Genomic DNA, 20,504 nt, shown 5'->3' with positions numbered 1-20,504 from the left:
TCCTCCAAACCAACGAACTGGCCTGGCAAGTGCTTCTTATCTCCATGACGTGATTGTTTTTGGGTAGTGGTCACTTGTAAGGGAATTCTTGCAAGCCCATGTGGTAGGAGCCCTGCTGTTGGCTTTGTGGTTGTCTCCAACACCCAGTGTGCCTCTGGCAGAGAGCGGGAGCTCAGTGTTCACTTGTTGAATGAATCAAAGTAGGACTCAAAAATCTCCACTGTCAAACATCTTGTTTTTTAGAAAAAAAATTCTGCTTTTCTATAATTTTTGAGCTTCTGAAAAGCGGATGAAAAAAAACCAAGGAAAGATTGTTTGGCTCTTTGGGACTCCTTTTGGTTAACCAGTGTATGGGCTTTTAAAGCTATTTTCAAAAAGAGAAGAAGGTGGGGAGAGGTGGGAATAGGAGAGAGAGAGATCAGCCTGGCCTGTGCCTAGGGATGGAGGTAAGGTTAATAACCAGAAAGCCTGCACTTTTCACATAATTTGATACTGAAGAACATGGACTCATGAGCTAGACTGTCTGGATTCAAGTCTTGGTTCTGCCACTACTTAGGTGTGTGTTTTGGGGCAAGTTATTTAACTTTTCTGTCCTCAGTTTCCACATCTGTAAATTGGGATAGTAATAGTGTCTACATCATAGAAACGTTCTGAGTATGAAATGAAGTAAATGTAGAGCACTTAGAAAGTGGCTGGGACACACTTTGGGAGGCCGAGGCAGGTGGATCACCTGAGGTCAGGAGTTTGAGACCAGCCTGGCCAACATGTTGAAACCCCATCTCTATTAAAAAAAAAAAAAATTAGCCGGGCTTGGTGGCGGGCGCCTGTAATCCCAGCTACTTGGAAGGCTGAGGCAGGAGAACTGCTTGAACCCAGGAGGCAGACGTTGCAGTGAGCCAAGACCGCACACTGCACTCCAGCCTAGGCTATAAGAGCGAAACTCCGTCTCAAAAAAAAAAAAAAAAAAAACATTCAGTAAGTGTTAGCTATTATGATAGTCAATGGGCAACACTCTGATGCACCTGCATGTTAGCAAAGAAGCAAACCAGCAAAGGCCTGGAAGAGAAGGATTAATGTTTAATTTGTACCCAACCGGTTGGGTAATGGAAACCTGTGACCTGTGACTGGCCTAATCAGCTCAGGGTCTGTATCCTGAGAGCCTCTCCATCCCTTGAAAAAATAGTTCATATGCTTGAATTGCATTCTCTGCTGATCTGAAGTAGACATGACAGATACAGAGTACCACGGGAAAAGGGAATGGAATTCAGAGGACATCTAAGTGAAAACTAGAGTGGAAAGTAATCTTGGTAATACTACAGAAAACAATCTCCAGACCTTAATCTTTTCCATCGTAAAGTAAGCACAGAGGAACTTAAAGAGAAGAAAAGTACCATAATATGCCCACACCCAAAGTTGTAAGTATGAGGACGCTACTTTGCTTTTTACAGCCCCTCCCCTAAAAAGGCCCCAAACAGTTTATGCTGATTATTATACCATGTAGCCATCAAAAGTAATATGGGGCCAGGTGCGGTGGCTCATGCCAGTAATTTAAACACTTTGGGAGGCCAAGGCGGGAGGACCACTTGAACCCAGGAGTTTGAGACCAGACTAGGCAACACAGGGAAACTCTGTCTCTACAAAATAAAAAGTAAAAAAATTAGCAGACATGGTGGTATATACCTGTGGTCCCAGCTACTCCAGAGGCTGAGGTGGGAGGATCATTTGAGCCTGGGAGGTTGAGGCTGCAGTGAGCTATGTTGGCTCCACAGCACTCCAGCCTGGGCGACAGTGAGATCCTATCTAAAAAAATAAAAAGGAATATGGTCTGGGCGGGGTGGCTCACACCTGTAATCCTAGCACTTTGAGAGGCCGAGGCAGGTGGATTGCCTGAGCTCAGGAGTTTGAGACCAGCCTGGGCAACATGAAGCATAGTAGAAACCCCGCCTCTACTAAAATACAAAAAAAAAAAAAAAAATTATCTGAGCATGGCGGCATGTGTCTGTAAGCCCAGCTACTCAGAAGGCTCAGGCAGGAGAATTGGTAGAACCCGGGAGATGGAGGTTGCAATGAGCCAAGATTGCACCACTGCACTCCAGCCAGGGCAACAGAGCAAGGCTCTGTCTCTAAAAAAAAATAAAAAGCAGGCCGGGCGCGGTGGCTCACGCCTGTAAGCCCAGCACTTTGGGAGGCCGAGGGGGGTGGATTACAAGGTCAGGAGATCGAGACCATCCTGGCTAACACGGTGAAACCCCGTCTCTACTAAAAATACAAAAAATAAGCCGGGCATGGTGGCGGGTGCCTGTAGTCCCAACTACTCGGGAGGCTGAGGCAGGAGAATGGCGTGAACCTGGGAGGTGGAGCTTGCAGTGAGCTGAGATCGCGCCACTGTACTCCAGCCTGGGCAACAGAGCGAGACTCCATCTCAAAAAAAAAAAAAAAAAAAAAAAAGGAACTCAAAAAAAATAAAAAGGAATATGGTAGATATGTCATGACCTGGAGCGATCTGAAGATATTTGATAAATGAAAAGTTGCAGAACAATGTACGATTATAATGTGATACTCTATAGTATGATTCTCTTTATATGGAATATGTGTGTTTGTGTATTTGTATATTTGCTAATATGTAGTTAATTCAAATTTTTAAATGAAGTGTACGTGCCAGACTGTTAATAGTGGTTACCATTGGAAAGGAGGGGAGTGGAGAGGTGAAGGAAGGCTTTTGTGTTTTAGTCCTTGTTTAGGTTGCTAGACTTCACAAATAAAAGTACAGGATGCCTGGTTAAATGTGGATTTCAGATAAACAGCTTATACTTTTTTTTTTTTTTTTGAGACAGTCTTGCTCTGTCGCCAGGATGGAGTGCAATGGCATGATCTTGGCTCACTGCAACCTCTGCCTCCTGGGTTCAAGCGATTCTCCTGCCTCAGCCTCCCAAGTAGCTGGGACTACAGGCGCAGGCCACGACACCCAGCTAATTTTTGTATTTTTAGTGGAGATGGGGTTTCACCATGTTGGCCAGGATGGTCTGGATCTCTTGACCTCGTGATCCACCCTTCTCAGCCTCCCAAAGTGCTGGGATTACAGGCGTGAGCCACCGCGCCTGGACACAACTTTTAAAGTATAAGTATGTCCCATGTATAATGATAACATGAACATACTTATACTAAGCAATTATTTATTGTTTATTTGAAACTCACATTTAACCAGGCATTCTATATTTCCTCTGGCGAGCCTACTCTATATCCTTGTGTATTACCTCTCTTTAAAGGATATTTTAATGTACTAATTATGTGATAAAAAAATAAGAAGAGAAAGAATAAGATCGTTTCCCCTCAAGACCACACGAAAAGAGAAAAGGAGATTACAAAGCAGTGTTATACAGTCCCCCTTCAACCATAGTTTTGCTTCCTGCAGTTTCAGTTACTCAGAGTTAACTTTGGATTGAAAATAGGTGCATACACTACAATAAGATGTTTTGAAAGAGAGAAAAGCCTGGGTACAGTAACTCACGCCTTTAATCCCAGCACTTTGGAAGGCCGAGTTGGGCGGATCGCCTGAGGTCAGGAGTTCGAGACCAGCCTGGCCAACATGGTGAAACCCCGTCTCTACTAAAAATACAAAAATTAGCTGGGTGTGGTGGTGCATGCCTCTACTCCCAGCTACTCAGGAGGCTGAGGCAAGAAAATCACTTGAACCTGGGGGGTGGAGTTTGCAGTTAGCCAAGATGGGGCTACTGCACTCCAGCCTGGGCAACAGAGTGAGACTCTGTCTTAACAACCACCACCACAACAAATAGTTTTATAAAAAGAAAGAAAAAAGCACACAGATGCATGTACTAAAAGATGGAAGAGTGTGTGCACATAAGAATATTAGCAGTGGCTCTCTCGAGTGATGAGATGAAGGATAATTTCAGTTTTTTCTTTGTGCTGTATAAAATTCTTTACAATTTTGTATAATGAATATTAATTACTTTTGGAAAAGGAAAGGATCATATGTAATGAAAGCCATTTTCTGTGATTCATTGAGGACTTTGACATGCCCAAGATGTTACCATGTGCAGCATTCCTCTGAAGAAGGTGGGGGACAGTGGCATGCAACACACCTTTGGATTGAGGGGTTTGTGTGTGTGTGTGTGTGTGTGTGTGTGTGTGTGTGTGATGGAGTCTCGCTCTGTCGCGCAGGCTGGAATGCAGTGGCGTGGTCTCGGCTCACTGCAAGCTCCACCTCCCAGGTTCATGCCATTCTCCTGCCTCAGCCTCCCGAGTAGCTGGGACTACAGGCGCCGGCCACCACGCCCAGCTAATTTTTTTGTATTTTTAGTAGAGACAGGGTTTCACCATGTTAGCCAGGATGGTCTCGATCTCCTGACCTTGTGATCCGCCTGCCTCGGCCTCCCAAAGTGCTGGGATTACAGGTGTGAGTCACCATGCCCAGCCTGAATTGAAGTTTTAAAAGTGCTGTCATCCTTTGTCCTTGCAGGATACCTCCAAAAGCAGCCATACTTTGGAGCAGTTATTGGGAGGGTGGCCAACCGAATCGCCAAAGGAACCTTCAAGGTGGATGGGAAGGAGTATCACCTGGCCATTAACAAGGAACCCAACAGTCTGCATGGAGGAGTCAGAGGGTTTGATAAGGTAAGTACGGCACATGTGACTGACTTCCCTTTAGGCTCACTTTACGCATACCTTCTGCTTGCCAGGCACAGTCATAGGCCCTAGAGCACATGTGTGGTGAGATACAGGAAAGAGGCCCCTCCCATGGTTCAGGGCAGCAGGTGCAATGGGCATGTGCTAGGACCCATCCTTCTCTAGTTCATCTGTTGGAACAGACAGGGGAGCCCCAAGAGAAAGGATGTCAACCTTTGACTTAGGAAAAATGAGAAACAACTTTCTCACAGTGTTGAGATCAGGGAGTCGGGTTGAAGAGATGCGGATTGATAACAGTATCTTCCACTTATTGGACAAGACATTGACATATATTATCTCTTACTCTTACTAAAACTCTGTGTTATCACTAAATGGGAAAACTGAGGCACTGAAAGGCCACATGGCCAGGCACAGTGGCTCATGCCTGTAATCCCAGCACTCTGGGAGGCCGAGGTGGGCAGGTCACCTGAGGTCAGGAGTTTAAGACCAGCATGGCCAACATGGTAAAACCCCATCTCTACGAAAAATACAAAACTTAGCTGGGCGTGGTGGCGGCCACCTGTAATCCCAGCTACTCTGGAGGCTGAGGCAAGAGGATCGCTTGAATGTGGGAGGTGGAAGTTACAGTGAGCTGAGATCATGCCACTGCACTCCAGCCTGGGCAATAGAGCCAGAGTCTGTCTCAAAAAAATAAAAAATAAAAAATAAATAAAGGGCCACATGACTCCTAAGTGGGACAACCAGGGCTGCCTGGCCCAAAACACTCATTCTTACACCATAGCTGCTGGTGTCCACCCAGGCTGCATGGGTGCCCCCGTCCAACATGCTTCCCTGTAGCTGTCATTAAGCCCCCCGCCCCATGCAGCATGGCCCTGCACCAAGGCCTGCCCTTCCACTGAAGTGCCTCATGCCTCAAAATCATATCAGATTCTCCCCAGTTCCTCCTCTCCACATGAAAACGACCATTCTTTAAGCAGATCCCTAGAAAACAAGGTCAGGAAAGCAAATTGATCGAACAGCTTCTCCCTGGGGTGGGAGTGCTTGGCCTCCTGCTTCCTAGCCCCATGGGAGTCTATGGGTTAACCCCAGTGATTGCTCTCTTACTAGTCTAATTTCAGGCTGTGCAGGAGTAAATTTCAGTAGTTAACTTTCTTTTAAATTATACCACCCAGGTTATTTGCTAGAGAAGAGCCAGAGAAGACAGGAACATGTATGGCCACTAATGGCCACAGTTTCTTCTCTTCTGCCTCTAACCACCACTTGTCCTGCAGAAGGAGGCTGGTGGCTCTGGCTTCCCCGCTTCCATGAGCTTCCTGCTGGTGGCCTGGAACTAGACTGACTGCCCCATAGGTTTCCCTTTCCTCAGTGATGGCATTCTTCATGCCAGGGAGGCAGAGGGCAGCATGTGCTCTGCCAGTATTAGGGCAGAGTCTCTAGAACATGCCAGGATCATGAGCAAACCCCAACCAGAGAAAGTAAGGCCCAGCCTGGCTTCAGACAGGGATCTTCAGAGGAGCCTTAGGACAGCACCTCGTTCTAGCTTGCCCCTGCTCCCCCTGTTCACTGTGGCATTTTCCGTGGTGTTGCTTAACTTATATTCCCTTCAAGAACGCAGCGAAATCGTGAGTGTACCTAGCCTTCAGTGCAGTGTGCCCTTGAGCCCCTTCTGTGAAGCAGGGGGCACAGTAGGCCAAGGACTCCTGAGGCTCACAGTATAAAGAGGGAGGTGGACTCTTACGTGATAACTGTTAAAGGCGAATGGCCACAAGCACCATAACAAGCCAGAGAAGACAGGAACATGTGTGGCCAACAAGGTGCTGTAGGAACTGGGTGTGAACAAATGAAATAGCAGCCTAGGAGATAGGATTGGAACTGGCCTTGAAGAGCCAATAGCATTTCATTCAATACATGGATATGGGAGAGAATGACTGCACAGTGGCCCTGAGAGGGGTGGGGAAAGACTTTGAACTCTTTTTTTTTTTTTTTTTTTTTTTTTTTTGAGGCAGAGTTTTGCTTTCGTTTTCCAGGCTGGAGTGCAATGGCGCCATCTCAGCTCACCACAACCTCCACCTCCTGGATTCAAGCAATTCTCCTGCCTCAGCCTCCCAAGTAGCTGGGATTACAGGCATTCGCCACCATGCCTGGCTAATTTTGTATTTTTAGTAGAGACAGGGTTTCTCCATGTTGGTCAGGCTGGTCTCAAACTCCCGACCTCAGGTGATTCACCCACCTCGGCCTCCCAAAGTGCTGGGATTACAGGCATGATCCATCGCACCCAGCCACCAACACATTTTTTTTTAAGATGACAGTTGAATAAGATTTGAAATGGTATAAGAAGATCTACAGCTGCAGAGTTTCTGGAAATTTGGAAACTACAGGCTCAGGGAAATCCTTCCATAAATAGGAATTATGCTTAACCAATCATATTGGTTTACACAGAAATCTTTCCATTGTGTCCTTTCTCTACAAAAGAAAAACTAGGTAGCGAGTTAAGATTTCATTTCAATTATTTAATTCCTGAAATGTTCCATTTGGGATATTCTATTTCTTTTTTAATTACACATATAACAGGCTTCATATTTTGAGTATCTTGAAAGTTCAACCTTTCTGGGAGCTAACTAGGGTGTAAAATGAATTTTTCACTAAGCTCAGTGAAAGTATTTCACATACCAGCTGCCTTCACTGTAGGTGAAGGCAGAGACCTCCGTTCCTGCTGGGTTCTCCTTCCTGGCAAATGCCACGTCTGTGAGAGCAAAGTGGACAGATCCTGGGCTCAGAGACCACTCCTGTGGCCCACAGAGGCTATTATCTTTCAAGTCTATAGAGTTTGGCCTCAACTCTTCTGTTGAAAAGGAAGATTCAAACAAAAACTTCACTGAGACTAAGATGTGGAATAGAGCAGACAGCCAGTCCTGAGTTTGAACCCCAGCTCTGTCACAAATAACATGTATAACTTTATTTATTTATTTATTTTTTGACACGGAGTCTCACTCTGTTGCCCAGGCTGGAGTGCAGTGGTGCAATCTTGGCTCACTACAACCTCCACTTCCGAGGTTCAAGTGGTTCTCCTGCCTCAACCTCCCGAGTAGCTGGGATTACAGGCATGAGCCACCATAGGTGGCTAATTTTTGTATTTTTAGTAGAGATGAAGTTTCACCATGTTGGCCAGGCTGGTCTCGAACTCTTGACCTCAAGCGATCTGCCCACCTTGGCCTCCCAAAGTGCTGTGATTACAAGTGTGAGCCACTGTACCCAGCCACATGTGTGACTTTAAACAAGATTTTTTTTTCCTTCTAAACAATGGACAGGAAGTATGAAACTCCCCACCCCTCCGACACACACTAGGAATGTAGAAGGTAGATGTGGGTATAAGTTAACTCCACTGAACTCAATTTGCTCATCTGTAAAATGGAGGTAAATAATATTTGTTGAAGCCACATGAAATTGCCAGTGTTCAACTGTTTTGACCTACAGTGATGGTCATTTCATTTGGGCAACCAAATCTTTACCTTGCAAGATGATTTATGTAAAGCACCAGGTCATTGACTATCGAGCACTCAACAAATGGGAGGTCTCATGCCTGCAACAGGCCCCTTCTTTAGTGATCCCAGAGCTCTCTAAAGGCACTGGGAATCTCTGGCCAACTCATCCCCTGATAGTATAGAGTAAAGGAACAGTCTCAGGATCCAGTCCAATGCCACACACTAGCTGTGTGGCCTGGGGCAAGCGGTTTATCCTCACTGAGCCTCCATTCTTTCATTATTCAATGAGGATGATGTTACCTACTTTAAGTCTGCTTTGAGACAGATAGACAGTGTCTGTGAAGTTTCTAGCAAAGAGTCTTGACTCATCATGGGCACCGGATAAGTGTTCGTTTTCCCTTCCCTATAAGTGTAATCTTGGAGCCTCTAGGACAAAGTTGAGAACAGCCACTATGTTAATCCAAGATTCCAATTCCTATTTCCAAAAGCAAAATGCCTTTTATTTATTTATTTACTTTTTTGAGACAATGTCTTACTCTGTCACCCAGATTGGAGTGCAATGGTGTGTGCGATCTCGGCTCACTGCAGCCTCAACCTCCTGGGCTCAAGCGATCCTCCCTTCTCAGCCTCCCGAGTAGCTAGGACTACAGGTATGCACCACCATACCTCGCTAATTTTTTAAACTCTTTCATAGAGATGACATCTCACTATGTTGCCCAGGCTGGTCTTGAATTCCTGAGCTCAAGCGATCCTCCTGCCTCAGCCTCCAAAAGTGTTGGGATTACAGGCATGAGCTATTGCACCCGACCACACAAAAAAACTTTAAAAATAAACTCTTCTTCATACTTTTTTTTGCCAGTCTTAGAATCATATTTTCTGGAACAAGAAGAAACTTCGAGATAATTTCTTCAACCCCTTTATTTTATGAAAGAGATTAATGCCTAGAGTCACACAATGAGCTAGGGACAAATGAGGCCCCTCAAATCAGGACTCTTGACTTGTAGGCTACAACTCTTCTTAATGGCACAAATGCCTTATTTGTTTTGAACTCTGCCTAGGGAACACAGAGAGCCTTGTAGGGATTTTAATAAATATTTGTATATAGTACCCCTAGGAGACAGGGGCTGATTTATTAAAGTTTTTTTAATACTCTCAGCAGATATTGCTATATGGCATTTAGCAGAGTGGGGCTACAAGATTAAAAAAAATCAAATAAAAATCATCAAAGAAGAGGAGAGGAAAATATTGTAGACACGCATCGTACAAAGTTAGAGAAAAGAGAATGGGGAGTGTGAGAAGGTAGAGAAAAACAAACATTTGTAATAATTAAAATCCAGGGACCAGGTGCGGTGGCTCATGCCTGTAATCCCAGCACCTTGGGAGGCCGAGGCAGGTGGATCACTTGAGGTCAGGAGTTCGAAACCAGTCTGGTCATCATGGCAAACCCCGTCTCTACGAAAAACGCAAAAATTAGCCAGGTACAGCGGCTCATGCCTGTAATCGTACTCAGGAGGCTGAGGCTTGAGAATCGCTTGAACCTGGGAGGTGGAGGTTGCAGAGCCAAGACTGTATCACTGCACTGCAGCCTGGACAACATAGTGAGACCCTGTCTCAAAAAAAAAAAAAAATCCAGGCTATCATTAAAAAGTCTTAATTGATTGTATAACCATTTTCCTTGTGAAATCACTTGTCTTTAAATATTGAAATATGGCATTTAGCTTGAGGTTGGAGCAACTACACAACTTTGAAAACACTTTTTTCCAGGTGCTCTGGACCCCTCGGGTGCTGTCAAATGGCGTCCAGTTCTCACGCATCAGTCCAGATGGTGAAGAAGGCTACCCCGGAGAGTTAAAAGTCTGGGTGACATACACCCTGGATGGCGGAGAGCTCATAGTCAACTACAGAGCACAAGCCAGTCAGGCCACACCAGTCAACCTGACCAACCATTCTTACTTCAACCTGGCAGGCCAGGTAAGTGAACTTGTTTCTTCTTTCCTGCTTCGTGCTTTGTGGAATGTCCTGGGCTGTGGCTAGACAGATCAGAGCAGTGTGGAATTGCTGTGGCATTGAGGTCACCCTCATGATGATGAAAAGGGCCCAGCAGAGGGCTTATAGTAGGTGCTCAATAATTGAAAATTATAGAGAGAGACAGAATGATTACATTGTACTGCCAAGAGAAGTACCTGTTTCCCGTTTGCTTCAGACAAGTAACTAGGTGTTTCAAGAACTCCCTCTCAGAATCTAATTGTAACATGTGCTTATATTTGCTTCCCTTATTCCACGTCTACTCCCCGCAAATTTGTTCCAATTAAGGTGCCTTCCACCCTTGGAGCTTTGGAAATGGGCATGGTCCAGCTCCTTTAGATATGCTGCCAATATGTGTGTGCTTCCCCTGTGAGCCTGCCAGCTCCTCCCAGGGGTTTGGGTGGGCCAGTCCTGCCCTGCGCAGTACCGTGGAAAGAGCACTGCACTTGGATTTAGAAGACCTGGTTTTTTTAGCTTAATAAAGGCATATTCTCAATTTCATAGTAATAACACTACCTACTATTTGTCAGCTGCTGTTAGAAGCCCTTTATGAAGTTGTTGGTTAAGACACTAAAATCAACCCAGCAGAGGGATAAACCCCAGTGGGGGACCACTTGAACTGCCCACATAAGAGTGCTGTAGAGCTGCTGACAACCCCCCTGAAGTGATCCTTTCTGAACTACCTCATTCCCTCCTAAAGGTAGCAGTTTAGCTCACTGAGGAGGATATCATATCAGACAGAATAAAAAGCTTAGCTAAACTCTGTAGATTATATCTATTACTTCCTCTTTATCTGAAGAACTCATCATTGTCTACTATACTTGACTCACTTTGGCCTGATTTTCTACCGCAAGATGGTGTTCACAGTCAGCTAGTAATATCTCACCTTTTTATACTGTTTCAGGAGTTTGCTGATGATCTGCTGGATTCTGTTTTCTAGAATCTTCCCAAATTGCAGAGTTAATTGGTTCTTGTAAAATTTCCAAAGTTCTCCCTTTAAAAAAGTTGACCCTTCACTTGTGTGTTCCTTATCCTCAGGAGCTTTCACCATCCTTCTTGAAATCTTAAAAAGAAGGCCAGGTGCTGTGGCTCACGCCTGTAATCCTGGCACTTTGGGAGGCCGAGATGAGTGAATCACCTGAGGTTAGGAGTTTGAGACCAGCCTGACCAACATAGCGAAACCCCGTCTCTACTAAAAATACAAAATTAGCTGGGCATGGTAGTGTGGGCCTGTAATCCCAGCTATTCGGGAGGCTGAGACAGGAGAATCACTTGAACCTGGAAGGCGGAGGTTGCAGTGAGCTGAGATTGCGCCATTGCACTCCAGCCTGAGCAACAAGAGTGAAACTCCGTCTTTAAAAAAAAGAAAAAAAAATCTTAAAAACGAAACAAAAGACAAAAACAAAACAAAAACCCTCAGACCTAAGAGGCTCTACTTCTTAAAATAAGTTCAGAAAGAAACGAGAGAAATAGAACAAAGTATTGTTTTATGTAGGTAATAAACTAGGTGATAATTCTGTTTTTTACATTTTTTGCATACTTAGGACATCCTATTTAATAATAGGGAGGGGAGATCTAAAGGAATAGATTAGAAATAAAAAGAGAAATTATGCATGCAGTATTCCATCTGCCAGTGTGTTCCAATGAAGGAGACAATATGGGAATGTTAGGTTTACTAAGGCTTTTTACCACTCTTCCAATCCTGCAGGGACTTGGAGTGACGGGTATTTCTGAATCTCTTTTCAGAGGCTGAATAGTTTCCTAGATCATAGACCCCACCCAAAAGCGCAGTCAATGAACTTCCTTCCATATACCACAGATTGAATATCCCTTATCCAAAATACTTGAGGCCAGAAATGTTTTGGATTTTGGAGATTTTCAGATTTTGGAATATTTGCGTTATATATACTTATTCGTTCAGCATTCCTAATCCGAAAACTCGAAATCTGGAATGCTCCAGTGACTACTTCTGAGCGTCACGTTGGCACTCAAAAAGCTCAGATTTTGGAGCATTTCAGATTTTAGGTTGTCCTCTTTTTTTTTTTTTTGAGGTGGAGTTTCACTCTTGTTGTCCAGGATGGAATGCAGTGGCACGATCTCGGCTCACTGCAACCTCCACCTTCTGGGTTCAAGCGATTCTCCTGCCTCAGCTTCCCTAGTAGCTGGGATTACAGGCGCCCACCACCACGCCCAGCTAATTTTTGTATTTTTGGTAGAGATGGGGTTTCACCATGTTGCCCAAGCTGGTCTCGAACTCCTGACCTCGGGTGATCCACCCGCTTCGGCCTCCCAAAGTGCTAGGATTACAGGCGTGAGCCACCGCACCTGGCCCCAGATTTTCAGATTAGGGATGTTCAACCTGTATCTTAGTAAGCGTAGCTTGAATCCACAGCCACTAGCTTCAGGTTTGAAGGTGGATGGGGGCACCAGCCTTCCAAGGCACTCCGGTAGGAGTGGATGATCACCAAGCCAGACCTGGAGTCAAGGGCCTCTGCATCTTCAGAATATCTCTTGCCATACCTTGAGAAGCATTATCATGTATCTCAAACCCTCCCCAGGCACATAGCTCAAAACCTGATATTTAAATTAGTCAGCTCATCTTATATATTTTTGTTTGTTTTTTAAATTTAATAAGTGGTATTTTTGTTCTATTTGGGCCCAAGTATTGCTCATCACTTCTAAGTTTGAGGGTTGGAGACCTGGGGAGGAGGGGAGAACTGGCTTTGTCAAAGAATATAAAAGGTATGTAGGTTGCAGGTCGTTTTTTGTTTTGTTTTATTTTTCTGTTCCTTCCTGTGCCTAACACAAAACTGGGATAACTTTTTTTTTATTGAAACTTTACCTAAAGACCTGGGTGTGGTGGCTCATGCCTGTAATCCCAGCACTTTGGAAGGCCAAGGTGGGAGCATCACTGGAGCCCAGGAGTTCAAGACCAGACTGGGCAACATAGAGAGATCCCCATCTCTAAAAACAAACAAACAAACAGGCTGGGTGCGGTGGCTCACGCCTGTAATCCTAGCACTTGGGAGGCCAAGGTGGGCACATCACTTGAGGTCAGGAGTTCAAGACCAACCTGCCCAACATGGTAAAAACCCATCTCCACTAAAAATACAAAAAATTAGCTGGGCGTCGTGGCACATGCCTGCAATCCCAGCTAATCGGGAGGCCGAGGCATGAGAATTGCTTGAACCCAGGAGACGGAGGTTGCAGTGAGCCAAGATTGCGCCACTGGACTCCATCTTGGATGACACAGCGAGACTGTGTTTTTATAAACAATAAAAACAAACAAACAAAAAAACAACGGAAACTTTACCTAAAGAGTTATGAAAGCAGGTCTGGGGGAATTCGAGATGAAAAGCAATAGCATGTGGTACATGACAGGTAGACATGTCATTAAGGACCCAGGTTCTTCCAGTTTTCCATCTGCTTCCTCAGTATTTTGGCTTTTGTCTTCAGGCTTGTCCCCTCATGGGCACAGCTCGAGGAATCACCTCCTCATATAGTCACATCCAGAGACAAAAAGACCTATTCCATTTTTCATATCTCTAATGTCCTCTTTTTAAGAAAAAGCAATGCTTTTCCTAGAAGCCCTCCAGCCAACTTTCTCTGATTTCTCATTGGCCAGAAGTGTGGCCTATGCTCTGCCTAACCCAATCGCCAGCAAGGGAATTAGGCCATGATAATTGGCTTAGACCAGTCAAAATTTGCCCTCTGGGAATGGAGCGTGGGTGGGTCCTCTTCCCTGAATATCTGGTCTAGCATAGGATAAATCAACAAGCCTAGTTTCTGCCTGGGGGCACAGAGTTGCTGGTAAAAGAGTTGCCATGGCTTGTGGGTAGTAACCCACAGTGTCTGTACCCTCCTGCTAGAGGTGATGAGAGCTGAGTTAAGGCTGTGGTAGTGACATTGCACAATGTCTTTAAAGTCCCCTGCAAATCATAATGGGCTCTATAAATGGTTAATGTTACAAACAGGTAGCAGCCAAGCAAAGTTAACCAAAACAAACACTGAACCCAGAGATGGGCCTCAAGGTCTGTTTGTGAATCAGCATTTCTTGCCAAGTTTTCATCAGCCTTGAAAGGAAATGATTCCAACAGTAATATTCCACCAGAGTAGATAATTGCATTTTTCCAGCCTAGAAGAGTCATAAAAAGAAGCATGCATTTTTATTTTTATTTTTTTGAGACAGAGTCTCACTCTGTCTCCCAGGCTGGAGTGCAGTGGCGCAATCTTGGCTCACGGCAACCTCCGCCTCCCAAGTTCCAGGGATTCTCCCGCCTCAGCCTCTGGAGTAGCTGGGATTACAGGCGCGTGCCCCTGGCTAATTTTTTGTATTTTTAGTAGAGATGGGGTTTCACCATGTTGGCCAGGCTGGTCTTGAACTCCTGACCTGAAGTGATCCGCCCATCTCGGCCTCCCAAACTTCTGGGATTACAGGCCTGAGCCACCATGCCTGGCCACAAAGCATGCATCTCTTTAATGAAGGAATGTTACTACCGCTTGGTGACCCAGTGACCCTTAAGAGGGTGGGTGCCTGATGAATGTTCTTTTCCTTCTCCTCCTAGGCTTCTTCCTAAATCTCAGGCTCATCAGTTTATTTGGAGTGTGATTTTCATGTTGATTCATTTCTCTAGGGCTTAAAAAAAAAAAAAAAAACACAGAAAGTGGAAATTTCTTTCTTTCTTTCTTTCTTTCTTTTTTTGAGATGGAGTCTCGCTCTGTCGCCCAGGCTGGAGTGCAGTGGCGCGATCTTGGCTCACTGCAACCTCCGCCTCCCGGGTTCACGACATTCTCCTGCCTCAGCCTCCCGAGTAGCTGGGACTACAGGCACCCACCACCACGCCCGGCTAATTTTTTGTATTTTTAGTAGAGATGGGGTTTCACCGTGTTAGCCAGGATGGTCTGATCTCCTGACCTCATGATCCACCCACCTTGGCCTCCCAAAGTGCTGGGATTACAAGCATGAGCCACCGTGCCCGGCCAGAAAGTGGAAATTTCTAAGCAGCTTTATTTATAATAGTAAAACACTGGAAGCAACCCAAAAGTCTATCAACAGGAGAATGGATAAACAAATTGTGATACAGCCATACAACGGAATACTACTCAACAATACAAAGGAATATAACATGGATGATCCCAGGAGCATTATGTTGTGTGGAAGTAACAAGGCACCAAAGAATATATACTGCATGGTTCTGTTTCTAAGGAGGCAGGCACCTAGGAAACAGAGTGAAGACCTGAATTAATGCTAGGCCAGGAGTCTGGAGAATGGCTTTGCCTCCTGCAGGTGTCCTCATTGGATGACATTACACAGCCTGTGTTCCTCCAGGCTTATTTGTGCACAGGAAGTATGGAGGTGCTTCGGTCCATCTGGGTTCTCCTTTTCTAACACGATTCAGCTCTGTATGTGGGCTGCAGCTCCCAGTTTAGCGCCACCAAGGCCTGGAACCCAACCTTCACACCCCTTGTCTCGACTGACCCAAAGCCCTCTGTGTTGAGCTGAGTAGTGAACAAATAGGGCCAAGGAAATACAGTAGTCCCAAATTCTCTTCCCTCAGCTCCTCTCCCACAGTCCCAGGGGCATCTCCAGGTGCTGGCACCACCCTGAGGCATGAGAGGATGGCAGTAGAGAGAGCCGCACAGAAGAGACATCCTCTCTAGGCTAGACCTGCTCTAGGCAGGGGTACAGACCCTCTCCCATCTTGGACCTGCTGCCCCAGCTCACAGCAGGGTGAGCTGTAGAAAGTGCAGAGGAGAGGCCTTTGCCCTGGCTTTGTCCCCCACTCACTCATACCTCTGCCCAGCACACACCCACTGGGAGAAAACAAGAGCATCATAGTTCTTCTGGCCAGGTGTGGTGGCTCAAGTCTGTAATCTCAGCACTTTGGGAGGCCAAGGCAGGCAGATTACTTGAGGTCTGGAGTTCGAGACCAGCCTGGCCAACATGGTGAAACCCCATCTCTACTAAAAATACAAAAATTAGCCTATCATGGTGGTGGGCACCTGTAATCCCAGCTACTTAGGAGGCTAAGGCAGGAGAATTGCTTGAACCCTGGAAGTGGAGGTTGCAGTGACCCAAGATTGCGCCACTGCACTCCAGCCTGGGCGACACAGTAAGACTCTGCCTCCGAAAAAAAAAAAAAAAGAGAATTGTAGTTTTTCAGAAAAAGAGCCTACTAGTGGTGTAATTAAACCAGTTTCTGTCGTGTTTAGACATGCATTCTCATGGTCTCTAAAATCTTGACCTTTCTTCTCAGAATTACTCAGTTGGATTGTGTGGGCCAGTCTTTCAGACCATAGAATCTGTTTCCAGCTAACCTGTCCTAAACCTGTCTCAAAAAAACCAGTCGGCTAGGCACAGTGCCTCACACCTGTAATCCCAGCACTTTGGGAGGCTGAGGTGGGTGGATCACCTGAGGTCAGGAGTTTAAGACCAGCCTGACCAACATGGTGAAACCCCATCTCTACTAAAAATACAAAAATTAGCCAAATATGGTGGCACACGCTTGTAATCCCAGCTGCTCGGGAGGCTGAGGCAGGAGAATTGCTTGAACCTGGGAGGCAGAGACTGCAGTGAGCCAAGATTGCACTACTTCACTCTGGCCTGGGCGACAGAGTGAGACTCTGTCTCAAAAAAAAAAAAATGTGTACTGGGTGCGGTGACTAACACCTGTAATCCCAGCACTTTGGGAGGCTGAGGTGAGCAGATCACCTGAGGTCGCGAGTTCAAGACCAGCCTGACCAACATGGAGAAACCCCGTCTCTACTAAAAATACAAAATTAGCCAGACGTGGTGGTGCATGCCCGTAATCCCAGCTACTAGGGAGGCCGAGGCAGGAGAATCACTTGAACCCGAGAGGCGGAGGTTGCAGTGAGCCGAGATCGCGCCATTGCATTCCGGCCTTGGCAACTAGAGCGAAACTCAGTCTCAAAAAAAAAAAAAAAGTGAAATGTCAAATATCCCCTGAGGGACAAAATTATCCCCAATTGAGAACCACTAGTTTAGCTTATCTTTGAGCATTCACTAAGCAAAAGCCCTCACTTGGTTTCCCTTCTGCATCTTCTGGTGTGAAGCTTTAAAATATGTTGCTATTGATAATATAAAATAATATTTGTACTAGAAACATGCATGTATAAAGTTATTTGCCGATTTGCAAACAACACAATGCACCTTTCCTAAACTGTTATTCACAAGGACCCTGGAAAAGGTAGAGGCATCATTAGCCCAAATTTATTTTATTTTATTTATTTTGAGATGGAGTTTTGCTCTTGTTACCCAGGCTGGAGTGCAATGGCGCGCGCGATCTTGGCTCACCGCAACCTCCACCTCCCGGGTTCAAGCAATTCTCCTGCCTCAGCCTCCTGAGTAGCTGAGATTACAGGCACGTGCCACCACACCTGGCTAATTTTGTATTTTTAGTAGAGACGGGGCTTCTTCTTTTTGGTCAGGCTGGTCTCGAACTCCTGACTTCAGGTGATCCGCCCGCCTCGGCCTCCCAAAGTGCTGGGGTTACAGGCATGAGCCACTGCACCCGGCCTCATTAGCCCAATTTTAAACCAAAGGAAATGAGAGTCTATGAGGTTAAATGAATTCCCTGGGACCACTCAGGAAGAGCTGGAACTAGACCCCAGGCCTTCTGACACTGACCAGTACACCAGCCTTTGACTCCCCTGAAAAGGGCAGGCTGCATCTTCATGGAGGAGGTGGGCAAATTCTCAAAAGCAGGGACTGCGGTTCTGACACCTGGGCTTCTGTCATGGAGCAGAGAGTGGGGCCTCTGTGTGGAAACTGGGCTAGAGGGGGGTGCCAGGTGCACCCCCAGGAGTGAGCCTGGAGCAGTACCCTGACCTCTCAGGATGTGTGTGTTCCTGGTTACCAGCCATTGCTCTTCTGTTTGCCTGGCAAGTGAGAAGAATAGAAGAAACACCTCCACTAATAAGCCAAGGTCCAAAAGTCTTTCAAACCACTGTGGTCTCTGACTTTTCACCTTCATATTCTATTTAGAAAAGAAAATGCATGCACACTTGAAAATTTCTTCCAGATTATCTGTTGCTATTTTGAGGCCTTATCTACCTCCACTTAAATGATTATATTTAATCATGACCATCAGCCAAACAAGATTTTAAAAGTTTTTGTCAATGCCTGAAAACATTTTTGCAAGATAAGTTAAAAAACAAATATATGAAATAAGACTAAGCAGAAAACCTTTCCCCTACCTTTTCCTCCCAGGGTTCCCCAAATATATATGACCATGAAGTCACCATAGAAGCGGATACTTATTTGCCTGTGGATGAAACCCTGATTCCTACAGGTTGGTGAATTTAACCTTTTTGTGTTATGTGGGATCATGGATTGGCTCTCGAGGCCAAGAAAGGACATTAGTGGAGAAAGTGGTGAAATCTTAATAAAGTCTATAGTTTAGTTAATAGAATTATTCCAGTGGTAATTTCTTAGTTTTGATATGTGTACTGTGTTTATGTAAAATGTTAGCATGAGGGAAAGCTGGGACAGAGATGCAGTATTTTTACCACTTTTCTGTAAGTCTAAAATTATTTCAAAATTTCAAAAATTTTTTAAAAATGGTGAGTAAGATAATACTTTACTGGGGCTGGGCACGGTGGCTCACGCATGTAATCCCAGCACTTTGGGAGGCCAAGGCGGTTGGATCACTTGAGGCCAGGAGTTTGAGATCAGCCTGAGCAACATGGTGAGACCCCGTCTTATTTTTTTTTAAGATTAAAAAAAAATTTTTTTTAACGCAAAAGAAACTGAAGTTAAAAAAAATTTTAAATGAGCTTACTGGATACTCATCTTACACTAGGTAACAGCTTTTGTTTTAGTTGGCTTTTTTGGGAGGGGGGCGGTGCGGGAGGGGATAGGGTCTCATTCTGTTGCCCATGCTGGAGTACAGTGGCACAATCTCGGCTCACTGCTGCCTAGACCTCCTCCCCAGGCTCAGCTGGTTCTCCCATCTCCACTTCCTGAGTAGCTGGGACCACAGGCACACACCACCACGCCTGTTGTATTTTTAGTAGACACAGTGTTTTACCATGTTGCCCAGGCTGGTCTCAAACTCCTGGACTCAAGCAATCTGCCCACCTCAGCCTCTCAGAGGGCTGGGATTACAGGTGTAAGCCACCGCACCCGGCCACTTTGGCCTCTTTAATGGGTTGAGTTTATGGCTGCTAGTTCAAACTTTTTACGAGGAAGAAAGGTAAGCATGTGAGCCTGCATACCCAACAGCAACTTCAGGTAACAGCAGGCATTAGGAACTCCCATAAATATAGTGACTACAAAACTAATTGGAATAATAATGAAAAATTGAGCTCAATGGGGTCAAATTTTTGGCATCACAGTTTTTGAATATTTTCCTGGCTCGAGGGCTGAGTTTAAAGGCTTTTCTGTTTGTCTTGGTAGCATGTGTCATCTTGTGATATTTACATGACTCAATAGAAGGGCATGAGTAAGCTGGCCCATCTGGTCCTAGAGGCAGAATTACTGCAGTAGAACTATATGTTGTGAACTGCAAGGAAAAAATAGTGGTGGCTGCTGTTTTGTGACTGATAAGGAAGAAAGTGAATCAATTAGCTTATAAGTGGAGGTTATGAAATAAGTACATGTTTATTTGTGTATATTTATAAAATCTTCTCATGCTATCCGGTTGAGTTGATCAGATGAAAATCACAACAGGGCATAATTTGTGCATTTAAAGGCCTGTAAAGGCCAAGTTATTTTACTTGATTGTAAAAAATCATTGTGGCAAAGCACAGTAGGGCTTAACATGCACTCTAATGGACTGCATAAAACTTGTGTTCGCTGGGTATGGTGGCTCACACCTGTAATCCCAGCACTTTGGGAGGCTGAGGCAGAGGAGGATCACTTGAGCCCAGGAGTTCGAGACCAGACTGTGCAACACAGTGAGATCCCATCTCAACAAAAAATTGAAAAAAAAAAAATAGCCAGGTGTGGTAACACGCACCTGGGGTCCCAGCTACTCAAGAGGCTGAAGCAGGAGGATCTCTCGAGCCCAGGAGTTGGAGGCTGCAGTGAGCCGTGATCTCTGCTGCACTCCACCCTGGGCAACAGAGCAAGACCCTATCTCAAAAAAAAACCTAATTGGGAATATATGTGTTATATTTCAGTAGTTTTTTTTTTTTAAAAGACCAAACTACCATTTATAATCACCGTCTTTTCATGAAAGAATATTTTAGTACCATAAAAGTGTAAACAAATTTAATCTCAGAATAAGGAACAACTCTTTATGTTGAATTTATGTAGCTTTTTAAAAAATAATATGGTACCACTTGGAGCCAATACTATAAAAAAAATAAATAGCAGATTATCCAAATGTA

At 45.1% G+C, this 20,504-nt stretch overlaps 1 protein-coding gene across 2 annotated transcripts in view; it reads left to right on the top strand.

The window, feature by feature from the left end:
• The window catches only part of GALM (galactose mutarotase), a 79,645-nt gene that overhangs the window by 6,176 nt on the left and 52,965 nt on the right, over nucleotides 1-20,504 (top strand). For both annotated transcript variants that reach the window (XM_063695948.1, XM_031006967.3), the window contains exons 2-4: nucleotides 4,478-4,632; nucleotides 9,891-10,097; nucleotides 18,382-18,463. In XM_063695948.1, the coding sequence (XP_063552018.1) occupies nucleotides 4,478-4,632; nucleotides 9,891-10,097; nucleotides 18,382-18,463 (444 nt within the window). The remainder of the gene's footprint in view (nucleotides 1-4,477; nucleotides 4,633-9,890; nucleotides 10,098-18,381; nucleotides 18,464-20,504) is intronic.

The sequence above is a fragment of the Gorilla gorilla genome, chromosome 12 (genome assembly GCF_029281585.2).
Source record: "Gorilla gorilla gorilla isolate KB3781 chromosome 12, NHGRI_mGorGor1-v2.1_pri, whole genome shotgun sequence".
In the NCBI taxonomy this organism is placed as follows: Eukaryota; Metazoa; Chordata; class Mammalia; order Primates; family Hominidae; genus Gorilla; species Gorilla gorilla.
Note: the sequence above shows the minus strand (reverse complement) of the source record. Positions and strands in the feature narration are given on the sequence as shown.